The sequence below is a fragment of the Trachypithecus francoisi genome, unplaced genomic scaffold (genome assembly GCF_009764315.1).
Source record: "Trachypithecus francoisi isolate TF-2019V2 unplaced genomic scaffold, Tfra_2.0 Lachesis_group8, whole genome shotgun sequence".
Taxonomy (NCBI): Eukaryota; Metazoa; Chordata; class Mammalia; order Primates; family Cercopithecidae; genus Trachypithecus; species Trachypithecus francoisi.
This window is the reverse complement of record NW_022681473.1, coordinates 84,519,179-84,540,691: the sequence shown is the minus strand read 5'-3', so window position 1 is coordinate 84,540,691 and position 21,513 is coordinate 84,519,179. Positions and strand designations below refer to the sequence as shown.

The window sequence follows — 21,513 nt, the reverse complement described above, 5'->3', positions numbered from 1 at the left end:
CTGATTAAGAGTATCCCAAACAGGAGGAGCATTTAATCTATTCCTATTAAACTAACAATGACATTATTCACAGAACTAGAAAAACTACTTTAAAATTCATGTGGAACCAAAAAGAGCCAGAATAGACAAGGCAATCCTAAGCAAAAAGAACAAAGCTAGAGGCATCACACTACCCAATTTCAAACTATACTACAGGGCTATAGTAACCAAAACAGCATGGTACTGCTACAAAAACAGACACACAGATCCATGGAACAGAATAGAAAGCCCAGAAATAGGGACACACTCCTACAACTATCTGATCTTTGACAAAGCTGACAAAAACAAGCAATAGAGAAAGGACTCCCTGTTCAATAAATGGTGCTGGAATAAGTGCAGGCCATATGCATAAAATTGAAACTGGGCCCCTTCTTCATACCCTATGCAAAAATGAACTCAAGATGGATTGAAGACACTGAGACCTTGCAAGCCTCTTGGTAAGCCAGTGCTAGAGATGTGCCCCATATATAGATAAGAAACATATCTATCTATCTATCTATCTACATACATACATATATATATATATATATATCCTATAGATAAGAAAACTCAAATTCGGAGACATTGAGAAACATGTCCACATAAGAAGTTAAAGATCAGTGAGACATACATAAACTGGGACACGGTAGCAAACATCACAGTTACTGCAAAACTTAGACTTAATGAAAGAGTATGATAGTGAAAGAACACAGATTTGGAGTCAAATAGACCTGTTAGAATCCTGGTTCAGTTACTATCCGCGTGATTGTCCATGATTAACGTGTTTGATTCTCAGTTTTCTTATCTCTAAAATTGGGATAATGCCTGCATTATCTATTGCTGCATAACAAACAAACCCTAAAACAACAAACATCTATTATCTCATAAATTCCTCGGGTTGGGAATCCTGATGTGGCCTAGCTGGGGGCCTCTAGCTCAAGGTCTCTCACTGAGATTGCAGTTAGGATGTCAGCCTCATCTGAAGGCTCACCTTGGGGAGAATCATTTCCAAACTCACTTGTGTGGTTGTGGTTGGCAGGACTCAGTTTTTGTTTTTGTTTTTTGTTTTGTTTTGTTTTGAGACAGAGTCTTGCTCTATCACCCAGGCTGGACTGCTATGGCGTGATCTCGGCTCACTACAACCTCTGCCTCCCAGGTTCAAGCAATTCTCCTGCCTCAGCCTCCTGAGTAGCTGGGACTACAGGCATGTGCCACCACGCCCGGCTAATTTTTTTTGTATTTTTTTAGTAGAGACGGGGTTTCACCATGTTAGCCAGGATGGTCTCGATCTCCTGACCTCATGGTCTGCCTGCCTCAGCCTCCCAAAGTGCTGGGATTACAAACGTGAGCCACCATGCCCAGCCTGGACTCAGTTCTTAGCCAGCTGTTGGACTGAGGATCTCAGAGGCCTTTGTCAGTTTCCTACCACAGGGCAGCTCATGCCACATCATTTGGCTGCTTTCAGAGCAACCAAACTAGAGGGTGAGAAAGGGCTCCCAAGAAAGCAAGCCAGTCTTTGTATAACCTAATGTCAGAAGCTTCAGCCTTGCATTTCTCCCATTTCCTATTCATTTGTAGTGAGTCACTAAATCCAAACCAAACTCAAAGGGAAAGTTTACAGGAGGGCGTGGATACCAGGAGGCAAGGACCAGTGTCTTTAACTGAAGAGTTAAAAAATAGAACAATACTTAGGTAAAGCATCCTGTGTATAGTAGGAGCTTAATAAATAACAAATATTAGTGAATTAAAACATCCAGCAAAGAATCCTAACTTCAAAGCCACAAATTTGTACCTCCCCAAGAAGGCTTGATAAACCCTAAATTTTCTAAAGTTATCTAAAGGTGTTACTGTTTGATCACCAAGATGGGTGTGCTTAATTATATTTCAGAATAAGTTTCAGCTAATGGAACAGAGATTTTTAAAATGTGTACTTAACATATGAGAACGAGAAAAATCATAGGGAAAGGGCAGGTGTTCCTAGTTGCTAGGAGATCAAAATCCCTATAGAGATTAGTCATTTTGAAGGCAATGCTTAATAATAACACTTATTTTTAATTGCAGTATTAGTGAAAACCATCAGGTGCCTAAAGTGCTGAGACTGGAGCCTGCAGCACTTATATTTCTCAGAAATAACATTAAGAAGATTTAGTTTTTGATGGAGGACATTCATTCCTGAAATGCAATCCTCTGACAACTCTGAGGCTCCTACTAAGAGTTATTTAAATTATTTGGTTCTACATTTGATCTAACATATATATCATGTGTTGGGATTATTTCTCTACACAATAGTTTCCCTGACAAGGCATACGCTTGTCCAACAGACTATTTTGAGTGCAGGGTCCCTGCTTTAGTTTTATTGACATCCCCAAGTCCTAGCACAGTGCCTGCACATAGATGCCACTCGAGAAATGTTGGTTAAAAGTTGCTGATTTTAGTCCCATTTCTTCCCCTTTTAAAAATAATTCAGATTAAGATGCTTAGCACTCATGGTCTCATAGGGCATTTTTTTTTAGTATATTAGGTGAGATTCAGTAATTTTTTTTTTTTTTTTTGATATAGGATCTCACTTTGTCTCCAGGCTGGAGTGCAGTGGCGCGATCTTGGCTCACTGTAGCCTTGACCTTCTAAGTTCAAGCGATCCTCCTGCCTCAGCCCCTTAAGTCGTTGGGACTACAAGTGCGCGCTACCATGCCCAGCTAATTTTTGTATTTTCTGTAGTAACGGGGTTTCTCCATGTTGCCCAGGCTGATCTTGAACGCCTGAGCTCAAGGGACCCGCCCACCTTGGCCTCCCAAAGTGCTGTGATTACAGGCATGAGCCACTGCACTCAGCTTCAGGAAGTTTTTAAAACATTCATTTGAAGATCTGAAAATAAATCCGTCATAAAAATCCAATTCTTTAAAACTTACCTGAAATAGCTTTTTTTTTTTTTTGAGACGGGGTCTCGCTCTGTTGCCAGGCTGGAGTGCTGTGGCACGATCTCAGCTCACTGCAACCTCCAACTCCCTGGATCAAGCAATTCTCCTGCCTCAGCTTCCCGAGTAGCTAGGATTCCAGGCATGCACCACCATGCCCAGCAAATTTTTGTATTTTTAGTAGAGACGGGGTTTCACCATATTGGCCAGGATGGTCTCAATCTCTTGACCTTGTGATCCGCCCACCTCGGCCTCCCAAAGTGTTGGGATTGCAGGCGTGAGCCACCGCGACCGACCTTGAAATAGTTTTATAATAAAGTTCTACAGGAAACTACTAAAGCATATGAAATGTCCAGAGTCCTTAATATTCCTCCCTCTGCCCTTTTTTTTTTTTTTTTTTTTTGAGACAGTGTCTTGCTCTGTCACCCAGGCTGGAGTGCAGTGGCCTGATCTCGGCTCACTGCAAGCTCCACCTCCTGGGTTCATGCCATTCTCCTGCCTCAGCCTCCTAAATAGCTGGGACTACAGGTGCCCGCCACCACATCCAGCTAATTTTTTGTATTTTTAGTAGAGATGGGGTTTCACTGTGTTAGCCAGGATGGTCTCAATCTCCTGACCTCGTGATCTGCCCGCGTCAGGCTCCCAAAGTGCTGGGATTACAGGCATGAGCCACCGCGCCCGGCCTTCTATTCTTTTAAAACAGTAAATTGGTGATTATGACAATATAACAAAGTAGATTTCTTTAAAAGTGAATATTGAGTACAGATAAAATACGCTGTCTAGGAAGGAAAAAATGGCCATGAATGTTAATTTTCCAAGATGAAAAAAAGGACCTTCATTCAAGTTCAAGAATCTGTTGTCATGAGTCAATCATCATGTCAGTTCTATATTTCTGCTAAAATGTTAGGTGATTTCTTGCTAAGTTTCTGACTTTCCCTGTCAGTGAATTCAGACTTCTTAATTTCACTCCCCATCTGCCGACAGATGCTGTGTTTCAAGCTGGAGCAAAGGTTTCTTTTCAGCATTGTGGCAGAGAGTGGTGGATTTTAACCCATTTCTTCATTCTTGCTGCATGTGTTTCTCCTTTGTCCCGCCACTCTTGTCGTTTAACCCTTATCTTCCCTCTACTTTTCTCGTTTCCTAGCCTCTCCCTTTATTCTATCTGATCTTCCTTCTCTTCACTTTGTACTTTTATCCCCACCCCCATCTTTCTTTTTCTCTTCACTCCCCATCTATATTCACCACCTGCTCTATTTTATAATGCACTTTTCTTTTTACTCATTCATTATTGAGTCCTCTTTTCTTGCCAGTCCTGCTTCTATCTTCAGCTGGTCGTCATCATTTTTCAAAGTCTGTGCTTAAAAGAACATGTCAGAATGTATGTGCGTGCGTGCATGTGTGTGTGGTGTTGGAGGAGGGCAGGTAGGAAAGAGGAGACAATAGTTGGTGTTTATTACTTCATATTTTCCTATTTCAATAATTCGAGCATTGGCTGTTAAGAAGAAAGCTTGCCTCCCCTTCTGTCTGCCCATCATCGTGTTCCCAGTTCTGATCCCACTCTTTTTAAAATGGCATTTAATTTATGGCATTTAGAGCTAAAGACAATACATGGAGGCATCACATCAGAGCACTTAGTAAAATAAACTGGACTGAGAGAAAGGAGTATACTACTTATGCCCTTGGAGATGATTCCTCAGAATAAAGCGGAAAAGACAGGCAAGAAAGAACAAGAGGACAAGCTGAATTGGACTTGGTGCAACACAGAAGAGGCAAAGCCATCACATTCCAATTACCAGTCTAGAACTAGTGAACTTACAGAAACTGCCCCAAGCCAAGAAATACCCCACGGGTGAGGACTGAACACATTAGTGCATGGAGGACATACATTATAAGCAAGGAGTCATTTTCCATCTCATTATTTTAATCATTTTGTCAAAAAATCTGAACATGTGTACATAAACACTTGATTTGTTAAAATAATCTGTAGCATACAAATCCCTGAGACACATTCAAAAATGACATCTTGACATGTATTCAATGCAAGTATTCACCAAACTAAATACCAAGGACTTGGCTCTTTTCCCTGATATCTGAGGCATATAAGGCTTTAAAAAAAATATAGTATACTATATATGTAATTTACATCTTTGAAGCTAAATCATATTTTCTTTCTCTGATTCCTGGTTTTGTACCAGTTTACTGCTCCTGCATATTGTCAGTTCCAGACTGTAAGGAAGCCACATTGGAAAGCAGATTAGCACTTTCAACCTTAGGGTGCCAGTTAGTAGAATGACAGCAAGTGGAACTAGGAGGTCCCAAGAGATAATTTTGTCTAACCCACTCATTTTGCAGTTCAGGTGACAGAGGCTCAAAGGGGTTGTGATTTGCACAAGCATGGCTGGTTCTGCCACTGCTACTGTAATCTTATGCACGTCCTTCAATGGGCCTGGACCTTGGCTCCTTCCCCGGTAAAATGGACTGATGGTAATCACAGTGAATATTTTCCAGGTGCTTCCTACATGCCAGGCACTATCCTGAGTACTTCAAGTGTCTAATCTATCCTCTCAGCACCTCCGTAAATTATATATGCAAAGTGTGAAATATTTACTCTCTGGAAAAACGTTTGCCAATCCCTGGTTTAGATCCTCGAAAATTTAGAACGTCTTATAATTATATAGCACTTTACAATATACAAAGCACGTTGGCATACATCATCACATTTAATCTTTGTTTTGTAGGGGGATGGGCATTCATGCATTATAAAGGAGAAAGCTAAAACTCAAGAGTTTAAATAACTTGCTTCATCAAGGCCACAGAGTCACATACCCAGGTTCTGACTCCAAACTGCACACTCTTTACATGAAACCACCCTCTCTCCCCTGAATTACTGCTAGGGAAAGACTTGGAAACTGGAAAGAACTTGTGAATACTGAAAGCAAGTCAGACTGTCTTCTGATACAAATGTCATTCCAGGTGCATTCATGTAATTAGAGTCATCAAGTACTAAAAATACTAAATTTGTAATAAATTTGAGGGAAAAGCCTTAAAGGAGGATATGACAATCATAGGAAAGGCATTTTGAAATACATACAGTGCACTGATATGCATTTCTCTTAAGGTATGTTAGAGCTGAACCTACTCAATTTAATATATGCAAAATAAAATGAGCAAATGCCACATTTATCTTACTCTCTCATGAGATTAGTGTTAACAAATTGTTCCATATTAACAACGTGTATGTGAGTAAAAATGCAATGGCTGGGCACGCTGGCTCACACCTGTAATCCCAGCACTTTGAGAGGCTGAGGCAGGCAGATCACAAAGTCAGGAGTTTAAGACCAGCCTGCCCAACATGGTGAAACTCAGTCTCTACTAAAAATACAAAAAATTGGCCGGGCGTTGTGGCGGGTGCCTTTAGTCTCAGCTGCTCAGGAGGCTGAGGCAGGAGAATCACTTGAACCCAGGAGGCGGAGGTTGCAGTGAGCCGAGATCATGCCACTGCACTCCAGCCAGGGTGACAGTGAGAGACTCCATCTCAAAAAAAAGAAATGCAATTATACCTTCCTCATGCTAAATATTCCATAAATATGGTTCTAAATGGACTTAATACTAAAAAAATTGGTAAAATAAATGATACTAATTTAACTATAGAGCTTGACCCAAACAAACAAAAAAATATATATTCAAAGAAAGCCTAGGTGCTTCTTCCTAGTCCAGCTTAATCTAAATGGTAATCATGATTCTTGAAATATGGCTTAGCTTTAGGGACTCATTTAAAATACATGATATGAGGCACCATCCTTTTTATTTTAGAGTTATTCTACAATATACCTTCAGATATAATTTTAGACCTATAAATGGTAAGAGGATATCCTGAAATCACTGCAAGCAAAGAAGGAAGATATAAAATCATCAGTTGGGTGCCTGCTATTTTAGGTGCTTTCACTTCCTAAAGTGCTCAAAATGAGCTTGTGAAGTATTTTCCTCAGTCATTTTACAGATGAGGAAGCTGAGGCTCAGGGCTACTACGAATTTACCCAATGTCACATAGCTGGAATTCAGACCTAAACTAGGTTACCTTCAAAACCTGAACTCTTTCCCACTGCCCCATGTAGAATCCCAGGAACATCAAGATCACTGACTGTTACCTCATAAAAACTCATTTTAAGAACTGAACTTTTATCTTTATTCGGTGGCTGGCACTTTGTAATTGTAATTCTGCCCTCACTATAAAACTTCAATGAGGACATTTTCTCCACAGCTTTTCATTTCTCCTCTCAAGACAGTGAACTGAAGCACCTAGATTTAAGTGAATTTTTCAAGTATGTCTGCAAAAATATGTACAGAGAGGTAAAACTTGCTTTTTGATTCAGATAATTGCACTAATCAAACGCAAAATGACTATTTACAGCAGAACTCTGTATAAAACTAGTTAATCTTGACCCTATCCACAATAGTCATTGAGGGTCCTTATTCTAATAAGTGGAGGCGAAAATGCCCATTATTTCAGGCTTTAAGTCAACTAGCTTTCTAATATTGATTTATGGTATCATTAAGACTGTCACAGTAATCAAACAGGTTCTGCCACTTGTTTTATCAGTCACGTTTACTTTTTGGAAGTGACAGATTATAAGCGCCCTAAAGAGAAGGACTTTGCCTTGTATAATTCTCTATCTTTCCTAGGGCCTCAAGCTCAGTGTTTGGCACAGAGTAGGTATGTAGTGGCACCTGCTGAATATGCTGCTTACTCAGTAACTTTGTCAAATCAATGCACGTATGTTCAAGATTGGTTCCACAGCACAGTCTCAAGGGCACTGGAAATGTGAGGATATGCTATACCACTACGTTGACTATGAGGGGAACCTGCTGGCACCAGGGAGAAGTGCAGATTTAGCCTTTAACAAGAGACAAGAGTAAGTGAATAGTAGGCACTAATGTAGTTCCGAGGATCTAAACATTTAACTAAAAACTGACAGAGATAAACAAAAACTGCCACTAACAGACATCATGAAACTTTTTTTCTTTTACATGGTTCCATAATGTAGTGCAATACCTTTCATTGTTCTGCAGAGGGTAATGCCAGCACTCCTGCAGGACTGGCACTGCAGTTTAAATTTCAGGTCCAGTAAAGACATGAAATAAATAATTGTGTGGAAGTGACACTGTGGCTTCCTTCTCTTCTGTCTGTAAACACAGACTGGTTTTCTGGGAAGAGGGAAGAAGGTTGCTTCTGCTTTATTTTCACATCTGTAATTTTAATATGCCTTTAAAAAATCCAGGTTATGGAAAACCATAAAGACAGAAGAAACATTAGGAGATGCTTATTCACATTGTAAAGGGATAAATTCTCCATAGGGTTTCATTAAATACTGAACTCCCCTAAGTCAGTGAATTTGGGACTTGATTTAAATGCAGCTTTTCAGGAATACATTTCTTATGTAAAGTGAGGTGCACCCATATATTCATCTTAACTCTCCTCCAAGGACAATCCAGCATTTTGCTTCCATTCACAGGACAGGGGAAACAGATAGTACTTATTAAAGAAGTCAGCGGCCCCTCTTGGACTGCCCTCCTCACCTATCTCAGGAGCCAAGGCTGTGAGGAATCCAAACAACAAAGACCCACCTGCAGCCACAGTCCTTCTACTCTCCACCAACAAGTCTCCTTCTACAACCAGAAATTTGCTTCACCTCCGTCCAGAAAAATGTGAATCGGGAACAGTGTGTATGAGATTTGGAGGCTGCACTGGCCACAAATCCGGCCTATGGCAGACGGGGAAATTCAGAGAAACCGCCTCAACGGCGTCTCGCAGCTAAGCTATTTCATTTCTGCACTGGTTACAAGGTGAAGAAGAACCCCCTCCTTCACCCCTAAACAATGATGCTCATCAACAGCAAAGGGGGCCCAACTGCTAGCTGTGCAAAAAATATGGAAACCGGGCCCCCATCTCTGCGGAGTCATGTTCGTTGGTAAAATCGCCTTTTTCCCATAGAGCAAAAATAGGTGTTTGAAGAACTTACTCCCATGATTCGGCAGTCAAGGAGATGCACAGTAGAGGATCAAAAAGCTGACAACTTGACCTCCCCTGGGTCACTTCCAGGGGAGGGCGGCTTCACCGCTCAAACCAGCTGGCCAAGTTGCGTATGCTCTTGGGCTGGTCCCCAGCCTTCTGGACAGCCTGGCAGACCCGGCACCAAGGCTCGTCCCAGAAGGAGGTGATGTGGACAGCGTACCTCCGGCGCCAGTGGAAGTAGCGGCGATAGACCGCGGGGTTGCGGTCTAGGAAAAGCAGGTACGAGGCCAGGGAGGAGGCGCTTGGGAAGTCGTCCACATGGATGAAGGCGCCGCGGGGCATGAAGCGCTCGTAGTTGGCACGGTCGGGGCCCAACACCACCGGCACTGCCCCAGCGAGCAACGCGTTGCGCCAGAGCTTCTCCGTGATATAATCCAGGTGCTGCGAGTTCTCGAAAGCCAGGTAGAACTTGTAGCGGGCCACTGTGTGCAGGAGCCCAATTTCGGGCACCGGCTGCCCGGGCCCGCCCCGGCCGAATACGTCCACAGCCACGTGTTGGCTCAGCTGGTGGTAGTAGCGGACCCGGGCCTGGCGCTCGTCCCAGTGGCTCACCACCCATGCCACTAGCCCCTGTTTCCGCGACAGTAGCGGGGCCAGGCCTGACGGCTGGTCGCCGGGGTGGCTCCTGGGGTAGAGGTAGCCATAAGGCACGAAGATGTCCGAGTCTGCCCTGTAAGAGAGCGTCCAGTTGAAGAGGTTACTTGCCAGGCTTCGCAGCCCTGGGGAGTGCGAGGGCGACTCGAAGTTCATCCAAACCCAGCGCTGGCCTGGGGGCCTGGGGCTGGAGGTCGCCAGGGCTTCTGCCGCCGCCGCCGCTGCCTCCTCGTCGTCCAACACTCGCAGTTCCACCTCCTCGGCACTGCGCGCCTGGACGCCCCAGGGCGGGGGCCAGTCGGGGGGTCCCTTCACAAGGTCGCGGTGGTGGAAAAGCACGGCCTGAGCCTCTCCGTAGGACGCGCGGTCGGTGAGCAGGCGGCAGCCGCTAATGTTGAAGCGCAGCCGGCAGTCGGGGGGCGGCCTCGCGGCATTGCCGCGCCCCCCGAAGGGCTCCCACCACAGCAGCACGCCCACCGGTCGCGGCGGGGTTGGCGACGCCCAGGGCAGAGGCGGCAGCTGCCCCCAGCAGGCATAGGTGATCAGCGCCGTACACATCAAGCCGGCGGCTGCCAGCGCCCAGACGGTCCAAGGCAGCCCCCGGCCTCGGCGCCACCCGCGCCGCCCGCCCGCCGCCGCCGCCGGTGAACCCCACGGCGCCCCCATGGCGAGAACCGGCAGAGTTGCCTCCGCTTGCCACGCGTCCGTAGGCGTGGAGGAGCGGCACCGGCTCTCATGCTGCAGCTGCGATTCCAGCCGTCGCTGCAGCTTGCCGCTGACCCGGGAATGGAAGGGGGCGGTCCCGGAATCCAAAGGCCGCAGGCCCAGCCCCGCTCCTCCCAAGTGCCGGGCGGGGCGAGCCGCCAGGGCAAGGTGAGCTGGCCAGGACGCCCAACCGGGCACCGCCCGTCCCTTTCCTCCACTGCGCCCGGGGCCCAGCCAGCCCGACCAGGCCCCAGGAGCCTCCTGCGGCGCCTCCGCCCACTCCTCCCAGCCCGCGCCCGAGGGCTCCCGGGCCGCGCCCCACAGGCGCCTCATCCACTACTCCTATTCTCTCTCAGCTGATCTGGTTTCCCTCTGCGCGCGCCCACCGCCCCGCCCCTCGCTCACGGTGGCCCGAACCCTCGCCTTCCAGAGGGAAGGCCCGGTTCATCCCTGGGAAGGTACAGGGGGCTCGAGACCTTCCAAAGCAGCTGCCGCGCAGGAGCAGGCGCTGGAACAGACGGAAGGCGGACCCGGCGCCGCAGGACGGAGGATCCGCGTCGGCTTCCTGCCGTTGGGCCTAGCCACCCGCCAGCGACGCCCGCCGGAGGGAGGGCTTGAGGGAGGGAGGGAGTCAAGAGGCCGGGGGAATGTGCGAGGAGAGGCTCGGCCACCGCGTCGGTGGCCAGGACCTCGTGGCCCGCCGAGATGGGCGGATTGTGGAGGCAGCCCCCAGCGGCGCGGCCTTCAGAGTCTGTGCATTTCGTGAAACTTAAGCTTTCAATGTGAGTGCTCATAAGAACATTCCCTTTGCCTGCCAGCCTAGTAAGGATAGAGAACAAAATGTTTTCTTAGCAATCAAAACATGTTCTTTCCTTTGGTTCCCCAACAAATAAGTCTGACTTACCGGCTCATAGTAGTATTGCTTGTACCAAGACGCACAGGACTCATAAACCAAAGATGAAGATGTGGCCGCCCGAGGCCCTTGTCGTCAAGGAATTTATTGTCCGTTCAGTGAGATGACTGAATGAGCATCACTATTAATTTTGCCAAGCATTTAAACAATGTCTGCACCCATGAAGGTTATGTAAAATACTTTGGATGATAAAAATGATGACGAAGATAAATATTCGAGCACCCAAGTTAAGGCTTTGGAAGAGGAGGCAGTTTTAAGAGAAGTTTTAGTAGATCACAACTGTGCATTAGTGGAGTCCCACTGATATTAGGGGAGAGATACAGTGCTGGGAATGGGGCAATCCTGTCAGGTGTTTTTGATGTTATGCCTACAGAAAATAAATTTGGGTTAGCCATATGAATTTATTACTAAGAATGTTTTCATTAAAAATCAAGTATAGGCCGGGCATGGTGTCTCACGCCTATGTCCCAGCACTTTGGGAAGCCAAGGCAGGCGGATCCCGAGGTCAGGAGATCGAGACCATCCTCGCTAACACGGTGAAACCCCGTCTCTGACAAAAATACAAAAAATTAGCTGGATGTGGTGGCGGGCGCCTGTAGTCCCAGCTACTCGGGAAGCTGAGGCAGGAAAATGGCGTCAACCCAGGAGGCGGAGCTTGCAATGAGCTGAGATCGCACCACTGCACCCCAGCAGCCTGGGCAACAAAGCGAGACTCCGTCTCAAAAAAAAAAAAGAAAAGAAAAGAAAAAAATCAAGTATAGAGCGTAAAAGCTTCTATAAAAGTGGCTTCAAGTGGCTCTTTCTGCGGGGTCACAGCCTCAGTTTGGAGGCTAGATGGAGGGTGTTAGTTGTTCTGGCTAGGCCCATCAACCTAGTGACGTTTCCTCCTACACAGTAAAACCTTTCATAATGCTTCGGGGGGTTTTTTTGTTTGTTTGAAAAACAGAAATTAGAAATCAAATATTTTATTTGAAATTAGACATTTCAGTGAGTTTTCCACTCTTACTTTTAATTAAAAGAAAAAGCTATAAATGCACAAATAACTTGTTTCAACCAAATAAAGGAAAAAGTGTATTGGCTTCTCTTTTTATGCAGTTCAGGAATCCAGCCATTTATTCGCGTTCTTCTCCCACTTCAGTTAAATGAGACATCACAGATAGAGCCTAACATTTTGTCTGGCACATGGCCGGTAGGCATTTGGGAAATACTACCCTGCTTGATTGCTTCCTTCCTCCACTCCCGTTTTTCTCTTAAGCCTCTGAATGTTCCAATTAAGCCATCTTTTTACCTGAAGAATGCCCGAGGTCTGGTGCATATCAATTTTCTTTGTGCCCTCTTACCTCGGTAGGGTTGAGACCACAAACTGCCCCTACAGTACCCTTATTTGGTGTGGGAGGAGCAGATACTAGGCAGTAAGGTGTGGCTGGATCAATGGAAACCAGTCATGACTTCGCAGACTGCTGGTTGAAGATCATACGCGATCATTGTGCATCTCATACATGCACAACATTCACAGGGGACTGGATTGTTGTTCTTTTAAAAGAGCCATTGGTAGAGTAGTGGGGAAGGAAAGGGAGGAAAGGAGTTATGGGAAATTAATAAGTTTGCTCACTTATTTATTTAACAAATTGGGAAACAAATGGAAAACACCGTTGCTACCTTCAAAAATCTACAAAAGAAACAGATAGTGGGGAGGTAAGGGATCATGGAAGGCTTTGAGAAGGTGGCTCCTGCAATAATTAGAAATCATGACAATGCAGAGGAAGAGGGCTGAGGTGTTAGTTCCCACAGAGGGAGCAGCACTGCAGAGGCCAGGGAGGGAAGACTGGGACAGTAGGCGAGGAATTACTAGGGAATAGTTTGGCAAAGGAGTTGGGGTTTATCCTGCAGGCTGTCAAGAAAGTCCTTAGAAGGCTTTAACAAAGGAAGGAAGCGATATTCATTTTTAAAACGAATTCTTATTTTTATTATGTATGAGGAGGGTGACTATATGGATGGGGACATGGAGGGGGTCTGCGAAACGCTGACTGTGTTTGTTAATGTAGGCTCTGGTTAATGGGTGTGTTTGGTTAAGGAAATTCATCAAACTGTATGCTTACATATGTACTTTTATCGGTGGATATTATACTTTAGAAAAAAGTTTCTAAGAAAAAATTATGTCATTAGTAAAGAGTTCGGTAAAAACAGGGTAAGAGTAGGGGTGTGATGTTCAGTTGGAATGTTATTGCTGTAATTCAGATGTGAAATAAAAAGGGCCTGAACTGACACAGTAGCTGTGAGGATGAGGAAGAAAATGAAAGGAGGATAGATTCAGAGAGATTTAGGAGACTGGTTCCTTTCTCCAGGAAGTCTTTCTGGATACCCACAAACATATATCCAGGGTAGTTTACATGGCCCTCCTGTGCACTGTCACACGTGCTGCATCATGGGACATCCAGAGATCATGACTGTTTCATTCAAAACTCCATCCTGAGCACTCACCATGGAACCAGGTATCTAGTAGTGTTCATCATCTCAATGAATATTTGTTGAACGAATGTATGCCCTTAATGTATTACCGAAATTATCTGTTGGTATCTCTTTCCCCACTACACAACGGGAAGGCATCGGAGATCTTGGCTATGTGAATGACTTGCTATGACCTTGAAATGTCCCTTAAGCTTTCAGTGGAAAATATTGTACATGTATTAAGCATAGTCCTGGCGACAGGCATCAGAAATGATATCAAATTAGGCTGCTCTCATTGGCCAAACCCGGAACAAGTGTCCATTCTTGAAGCAATCACTGTGGTCAGGGAATGGATACTCTCTTTTTTTTTTTTTTTGAGACGGAGTCTCGCTCTGTCGCCCAGGCTGGAGTGCAGTGGCTGGATCTCAGCTCACTGCAAGCTCCGCCTCCCGGGTTTACGCCATTCTCCTGCCTCAGAGGCCTCCCGAGTAGCTGGGACTACAGGCGCCCGCCACCACGCCTGGCTAGTTTTTTTTTTTTTTTTTTTTTTTAGTAGAGACGGGGTTTCACCGTGTTAGCCAGGATGGTCTCGATCTCCTAACCTCGTGATCCACCCCTCTCGGCCTCCCAAAGTACTGGGATTACAGGCTTGAGCCACCACGCCCGGCCGGGTACTCTCTTTAGACCCTCCTCTGGAGCTAGAATCAGTCCCATCTGAATAACAGATGTGGAATAATCTGTTATTCTTGAATAACAGTGCAGGGAGAGAAGTGACCCAAAAGCAAAAATGAGGTGGTGTTACCTGAAAAATAGGGAAAGAATGCTTGTGGGCAAAAATATGTCTGCTACCCACGTGGAAGGAGATATTACTATTCTTATAATGAAGAGGCTGTACTAAATGAACTCTAAATCATCTTAGATTTAGAACATGGAAGAAGAGTCCATGATTCTTTTACATTTGGTGACAACAAATGATTCTTTGTGCATTTAAGGGCCTCTCAGTTTCCACAAAATATTGCACAGAAATAACTGGCTTTCAGTAGCAAGCATGAAGATGAGATCAGGCATGGAGAAGGGTCTTTGGACCCTGAAGTTTGCAAAAGTAGTGTAGAAGAAAGCTCCATAATTCAAGACTCAATTTATGACACTGAATGAGCAATAAACTCATAACATGCCAAAAGTGACCTATTAGTTTCCAAAATTTTATATTGGACAGAATTCTTTGGGAGCAAGAACCAGACCAACGGTGGTTCCTAAAATTCGAACTCATTCGTTATTCTTTCTCAAGGAAATAGTTCATTTGATAATAAGACTATCCTAGTTCATTTAAAGCCTCTCCCAGTATTACTCACCAGAGACAGATTTGATGTTTCCTATGGAAGCCCCAGAATAGGTTCTGACTGCCTGGCTTTCCAGGTGGAGCCAAGCTCTGTCAGCATAAACTCCTTGAGATTCAGGCTGCCCTCAAATGGGTTGTTACCCTTGGTTGGATCTGAGATCTCTGTGTCTGAACATTGGCCTGCTGAGTATGTTTTAAATTTCTTTCCTTGAAGAGAGAAAAAAGCAATTGAGTCTCTTTCTACATTGTGTACTTACCAGGAAATGCTGAGGGCGTCAGTGAGCAGGTGTGGTTGGAATGGCTAATCTGTGTGCAAATAGGTGGAGACAGTTTCCTTTGTCAGGAACAATTGTTTAACCATGCATAATTGGACAGATAAAAGTATGGAATGGACTGTAGGTTAAAAATCAAAAATTGTGTACAATCAACGACACCCACAATCTATTGTTCATTGTCCTGCTAAATCCTTTATAGCAAAATAAAACTGCTGGGAGCGGTGGCTCACACCTCTAATCCCAGGACTTTGAGAGGCCGAGGCGGGCAGATCACACAAGGTCAGGAGTTAGAGACCAGCCTGGCCAACATGGTGAAAACCCATCTCTACTAAAAGCACACACAAAAAAAAAAAAAAATTAGCTGGACGTGGTGGTGCATGCCTGCAGTTCCAGCTAGTCAGGAGGCTGAGGCATGAGAATCACTAGAACCTGGGAGGCGGAGGTTGCAGTGAGCCAAGATCATGCTACTGCACTCCAGCCTGACTCTGTCTCAAAAAAAAAGGAAGGGCCGGGCGCGGTGGCTCAAGCCTGTAATCCCAGCACTTTGGGAGGCCGAGACGGGCGGATCACGAGGTCAGGAGATCGAGACCATCCTGGCTAACACAGTGAAACCCCGTCTCTACTAAAAATACAAAAACTAGCTGGGCGAGGTGGCGGGCGCCTGTAGTCCCAGCTACTCGGGAGGCTGAGGCAGGAGAATGGCGTAAACCCGGGAGGCGGAGCTTGCAGTGAGCTGAGATCTGACCACTGCACTCCAGTCCGGGCGACAGAGAGAGACTCCGTCTCAAAAAAAAAAAAAAAAAAAAAAAGGAAGAAAAATAAACCTAACACAAATTTATAAGTGCTTTTCTTTTTATCTAAGTGTGAAAATGTACAGACCCTAAAAGAAATTGTTATAGTCAGTCAATATGGGAATTTATTATATTTACACTAACGTGTTGTACTTTTTATGCACTCAAGTTCTTCCTGTACACTTACTTGACAGAATAGGAAATGCAAGAATTGTGGATGCTCAGAAAAATGGACATAGTGAAGTTTTGGTTAAAATCAGAAATGCAGTCATCCCTCCATATCCATTTGCACAGAAAGAACTGGCGTTCAGTTGCAAGCATGAAGATGAGATCAGACATGGAGAAGGGTCTTTGGACACTGAAGGTTGCAAAAGTAGTGTAGAAGAAAGCTCCATGGATATCAAAACCTATAGATGCTCATATCCCTTATATAAAATGGTATAGTATTTGTATATAACCTGCACAATCCTCCAGTGTACTTTAAATAATCTCTAGATTACTTTATAATACCCAATAAAATGTAAATGCTATGTAAATAGTTGTTACACTCTATTGTTTAAGGAACAATGACCAAAAACAAAAAGGTGTGTACATGTTCAGTACAGACGGAACCATCCTTTTTTTTCCCGAATGTTTTCAATCCAAGTTTTTTTGAATCCAAGGATATGGAACACACAGATATGGAGGCTGACTGTAATTTCATGATATTTTAAATATTTCAAGATTTTACCCTACATTCTCGTTGTTAAACTACCTTTTCCTAAAATAGAGTTTATTTTCAGTCATGTGGAAAAAATTATAGAATACAAGGTTTACACAAAATAAAATTATTTTGACATTCAGATAAACATGTTAACATCACACAGTGCAATGCCTGGCACATGCCTGACAAATATTTAATACACATTTATTAAATAAATTAATAAATGAATGAATGAATGAACATCACTATTTATTTTACATTTCTTGAGGCACTAATGAAACAATGTAATTCCTGCACTTATGAAGATTTATATGAAAGAATCTGGACTATAAAATAATGATTAAGATAAATATTATGGTACCGAAGTATAGGGTAAAAATGGTTAAGTATCACATCGGCCTCTCCAGATCTCATCCAGATTCACCAACACTGTTCCTTGCCACCATCCCAAATCTACTTGAATCCTCAAATGAGTTAGCACAAATCCTGTACAGTTTCAGAAACTCAAATATATGTGGTCTGGGCTTACTGTGGTACCTGTTCTCAGTACTTTTACATGGCTGCACCCTAACTCAAGGTAGCTGGAGTTTCACTCAGAGAGGTAGACCAACTCTCTTCAGATGGAGGAAGGGATCTTGAGTACCCTCTTCCTCCTCTTTTCTGGTCTCATTTCTTACACAGACCCAGGATGTGCTTCATGGAAGAAAACAGAGAAATGATGTCTTTTCCTACAGGTAAGGTAATTCTTTGACCACACCAACAACCAATTAGCATAGAACAGTGGTTCTAACTGGGCTGCTTACATTCCTTCCTGTAATTCTTCCTCTAAAAGGGCCTGGGGCACTTGTAATATTAAAAAATACTTGTTGGATGGAAGTGGACAAAATTAGGGACATACAGTAGATTTTTGACAAGTATAGAAAATGAAAGGGTAAATGCATGTTGCTTATGTTACATGGAAGAAAACATTCCTGAAGTCAGACAGCCAATTTTATGGTTCCAGATCATGCTTTCTGTGGCCAAATAAACCACAGCCCAGAAGTCTTGCACAATGTATAAGGATGAAATCACATTAATAATGCTGGCTATAATAAGATTAATTTTAACCACCCCAAAGAAAATGTTTGCTCTGTATTTAATCTTAGTAATGTTTAGTGCAAGTCAATAAACTTTTGGTCTTGGGCTGGGGGAGGGAGGGACAGAGAGAGAGACAGACAGACAGAGAGAGAGAGAGAGACATAACTGCATTGCAGGAATAACTGTTCTGACAGCACCACTGGGCACTGCATGAACGGATAGCCTCTTTCTTGAGTAAGCTCACTGTTCAAACAGTTAGTTTCCTGGATCATCCAAGGCAGCAGGGAAATAGCGGCAAGCCTTCCATGAAAAACGTAGATGCATTCTGACCACCCATTCTCTGAGCCCACGCTTCATCATTTCCACCACTGAATAGCTGTTTAGCTTCCTTGGCTCCTTTGAAGCTCTCCCATTTCCCGATTCACAGTCTGAGAAATACTGATGAAGGTTGCTAGTAGAGATTTTGATATGATGACCCCAGTATTTGCTGAGTTACTTAAAAATATACAATATTTAGGTTTCATTTACTTTTATATAAAAGTAAATTAGCAGGCTTATAGTGCTATTTTCAAAGTGTTTCCAAGCAATACAGGACTGAGAATTGTTCTATGTTGATATTTGTAGGGGTACATTAGGGTCAGATCTTATTTGGGCTTACAAATCTGCAAAAGCTATAACTTCATTCAGTAACATTTATTGAATGCCAATTATGTGCCAGGCATATGAGGTGTAACTGAACAAACAAAAAATATCTGCCCTTGTGGGACATGCTAGCTGTCAAACTCAACCCACCCATTTTAATTATAACTTCAAAGCAGTTCCACACCTGAGTCCACAGGTTGATGTCAGAAGTTGTGATTGTGTTAGACTTTCAGTAACCCTGACCAGTTGCCTTTTGAAATCGTATTTCCTTGATTGCCTTATCAATTCATCCTTTATGACTTCTGTATTGATCAAGTGTCATTGTCAGAGTAAAAAATTAGACACTTGTCTTTGCAACTTTCTTATCCCCATTTACCATTTGTTAGGCAAGGCTTTTCAGAATGTAAAAAAAAAAAAGAAAAGAAAAATTCAAGTTAAAGGGAAGCAAATTTCCTTCCGGGGAAGGAGGTAGACATGAGTCCCTCCATCCAATCTTTTCCACTCTCTCTCCTTTAGTTATGGAGGCATGATGTGGAATCATAAATTAGAAAGAAGCTATTTAGCCCACAAACATGTGCTCCAAGCAAGAACTGTAATTAAGTCAGATAAAACTAAAGGTAGCTGTATCAGGATTTTTTTGGTTACGAACAGCACATATAGAGAAAACCACCCATCACAAGCCCTGCTCTCTAGACACAACGTTCAGCAGATCTCTAGAACTTATTCACCTTGCACAACTGAAATTTTATGCTTTTTGACTAGCAATTCCCCCATTCTCCCCAGCAGTCCCCAACCCCAGCCCCTGGCAACTACTCTGCTCCCAAATGTTTTGACTGCTGTAGATACCACATATAAGTGGAATCATGCAGTATTTGTCCTTCTGGAACTGATTTATTACATTCAGTGTAATGTTCTCCAGGTTCATCCATGTTAACTTCCAATCCCCCGTGTCTCTCTCTCTCTCTCTCTCTCTCTCTCTCTGTGTGTGTGTGTGCATGTGTGTGCATGTGTGTGTGTTTTGATAGGAGCTGAAACATTCTGGAAACTAAAGAGGCATCGTTCTTAAATGGACTATGTTGACTACAAAATTGATCACCCTATTTTCATCCAAAGTCCTACTGATTTCTTCCTTCCAGAGTGTAAACTTGCAGATTTCTGTCAGGATTAGGGAGAGAGTAATCTAGGCTATGAAGAATGCATAAGGGGTTTTGTATGTGTTGTATGGGAGGAGGTGGAAATACTCGTTAAAATGCCAAGTGTAGAAAATTTGGATACAAATGAATGCTAATCAATAAGACTGAGGTTAAGTAAATTTTGGTATAGCCATATCATGACATACAACCTATAAAATCGTAATTTAGACAAATATTTTACATAGGAAAATGATCATAATGTATGGCCAAGTGAAAAAACGAGGGCTATAAAATGTATATAATATGATAGCACTTTTATTAAAACCAAAAACCTCTTCATTTTATAATTTCTATCTCTATAAATATTTCAGTTGTAAGATAAAGGATGTGTTAATAAGATAAACCATAGGATACAGCTCTTTAAAAATAAGATTAAAAAGTTGTCTTAAAAAAAACTGTCCCAACAGATGCAGCTGTAAGAAAATAGTTTTCCCAATCAATTTGTTTTTTTATTTTCTACTTTTAATCTGTGTACTTCAAAGATGCTTTTGTCATGACTATTTGGCCAAATTAATTAGTGGGCTGTGGTCGGGCATGGTGGCTCATGCCTGTAATCCCAGCACTTTGGGAGGCCAACGCAGTTGGATTGCTGGAGCCCAGGAGTTTGAGACCAGCCTGTGCAACATGGTAAAATCTCATCTCTACTAAAAATACAAAAATTAGCTGGGCATGGTGGTGCATGCCTGTAATCCCAACTACTTGTAGGACTGAGGCAGGAGGATCGCTTGAGCCCAAGAAGCTGAGGCTGCAGTGAGCCGTGATTGTGCCAGTGTCCTCCAGCCAAGGCGACAAAGTAAGAGAAAAAAAAGCAGGCTGTAAGCCCTTATGACACCAAGTTATCCAGTGTCTGCACTGACTGTTTCTGGCATAAATTGAGGAAACTCCGAGGAAACGGAAACTGAGGACCCTAAGACAGAAACAGAAACTGAGACAGAAATAGAAACTAAGGGCCCTGAAACTCAAGGACCCTGGAGCCAGGAGGCAGATAAAATGAAAAGGGAAAGTGAGCAAGTTGCAAACATGTTTGGAAAAAACAGCATTTTTGTTTTATTCCAGATCACAGTAGGAGTGTTTCTAGGGTATTACATCATTAAGTATGAAAATGACTGTTGGCTTAAGATTGCTGTATATTTTTATAATTTTAAAATATACAGCAATCCTTGTAATCCTGCTTTATTAAGAGAAATACTTATTGAGTTAAGAAGCAAAACAAAACAATTGCATCATATTATATAATAACTTTAAAAATCATCTCCTATTTTAGGCATTTTAGGTGGTTTCAGTTATTCACTATTATAAATAATTCCTATACGTGAATCCAGTTGGGAAAATATGCAGTGGGGCAATGAAGAACAGAATTCAACTACAAAAGGAAACAGGTCCCCAGAGTGAAATAAGAATGAAACTTTAACACGGAAACAGTGCCATGAGAACAACTCTAAGTAGTATTAGAGGATGGTCAGAAAAGGAGAGACCAATTCAGAGCACCCAGCCCAGGCAGCAAATCTGAAAATAAATGACAGGGAGCTTGTTTATTGGCAGGAATATAGTAGAAGTGAGAGAGGAAACCCCTGAGCATGTTTATAAAGTCATACTGGGAACTCAAGAACAGGATGTCATTTCCAATGGATTAACAAAAGTCCCCCACCCATTGCACTTTCTGTGTGACATCCTAACATACACGCAATGAGGTTGGGGGTAAGAACTTTTAGAAGCTTAAGATTTTAGATTTCTACAAATAGTAAATGCTTTGCCCTAACTCTAGGCAGTTTTGGGTGCTATATTTCTTGACCAATTTCAGATGTAATCCCTCAGTTTTAGGCATTG

At 43.3% G+C, this 21,513-nt stretch overlaps 1 protein-coding gene across 1 annotated transcript; it reads right to left on the bottom strand.

Moving 5' to 3' along the window:
* Nucleotides 1–4,833: 4,833 nt before the first annotated feature.
* FUT4 (fucosyltransferase 4) lies at nucleotides 4,834–10,804 on the bottom strand. The gene has a single exon (XM_033207052.1). It carries the CDS (start codon nucleotides 10,636–10,638, stop codon nucleotides 9,046–9,048), a length of 1,593 nt encoding a protein of 530 aa, XP_033062943.1. The 5' UTR covers nucleotides 10,639–10,804; the 3' UTR covers nucleotides 4,834–9,045.
* Between the last annotated feature and the right edge of the window lie 10,709 nt (nucleotides 10,805–21,513).

Bases quoted from the DNA above. Each gene is read 5' to 3' on its own strand.
- FUT4 (XM_033207052.1), bottom strand. From the start codon at position 10,638: ATGAGGCGCCTGTGGGGCGCGGCCCGGGAGCCCTCGGGCGCGGGCTGG.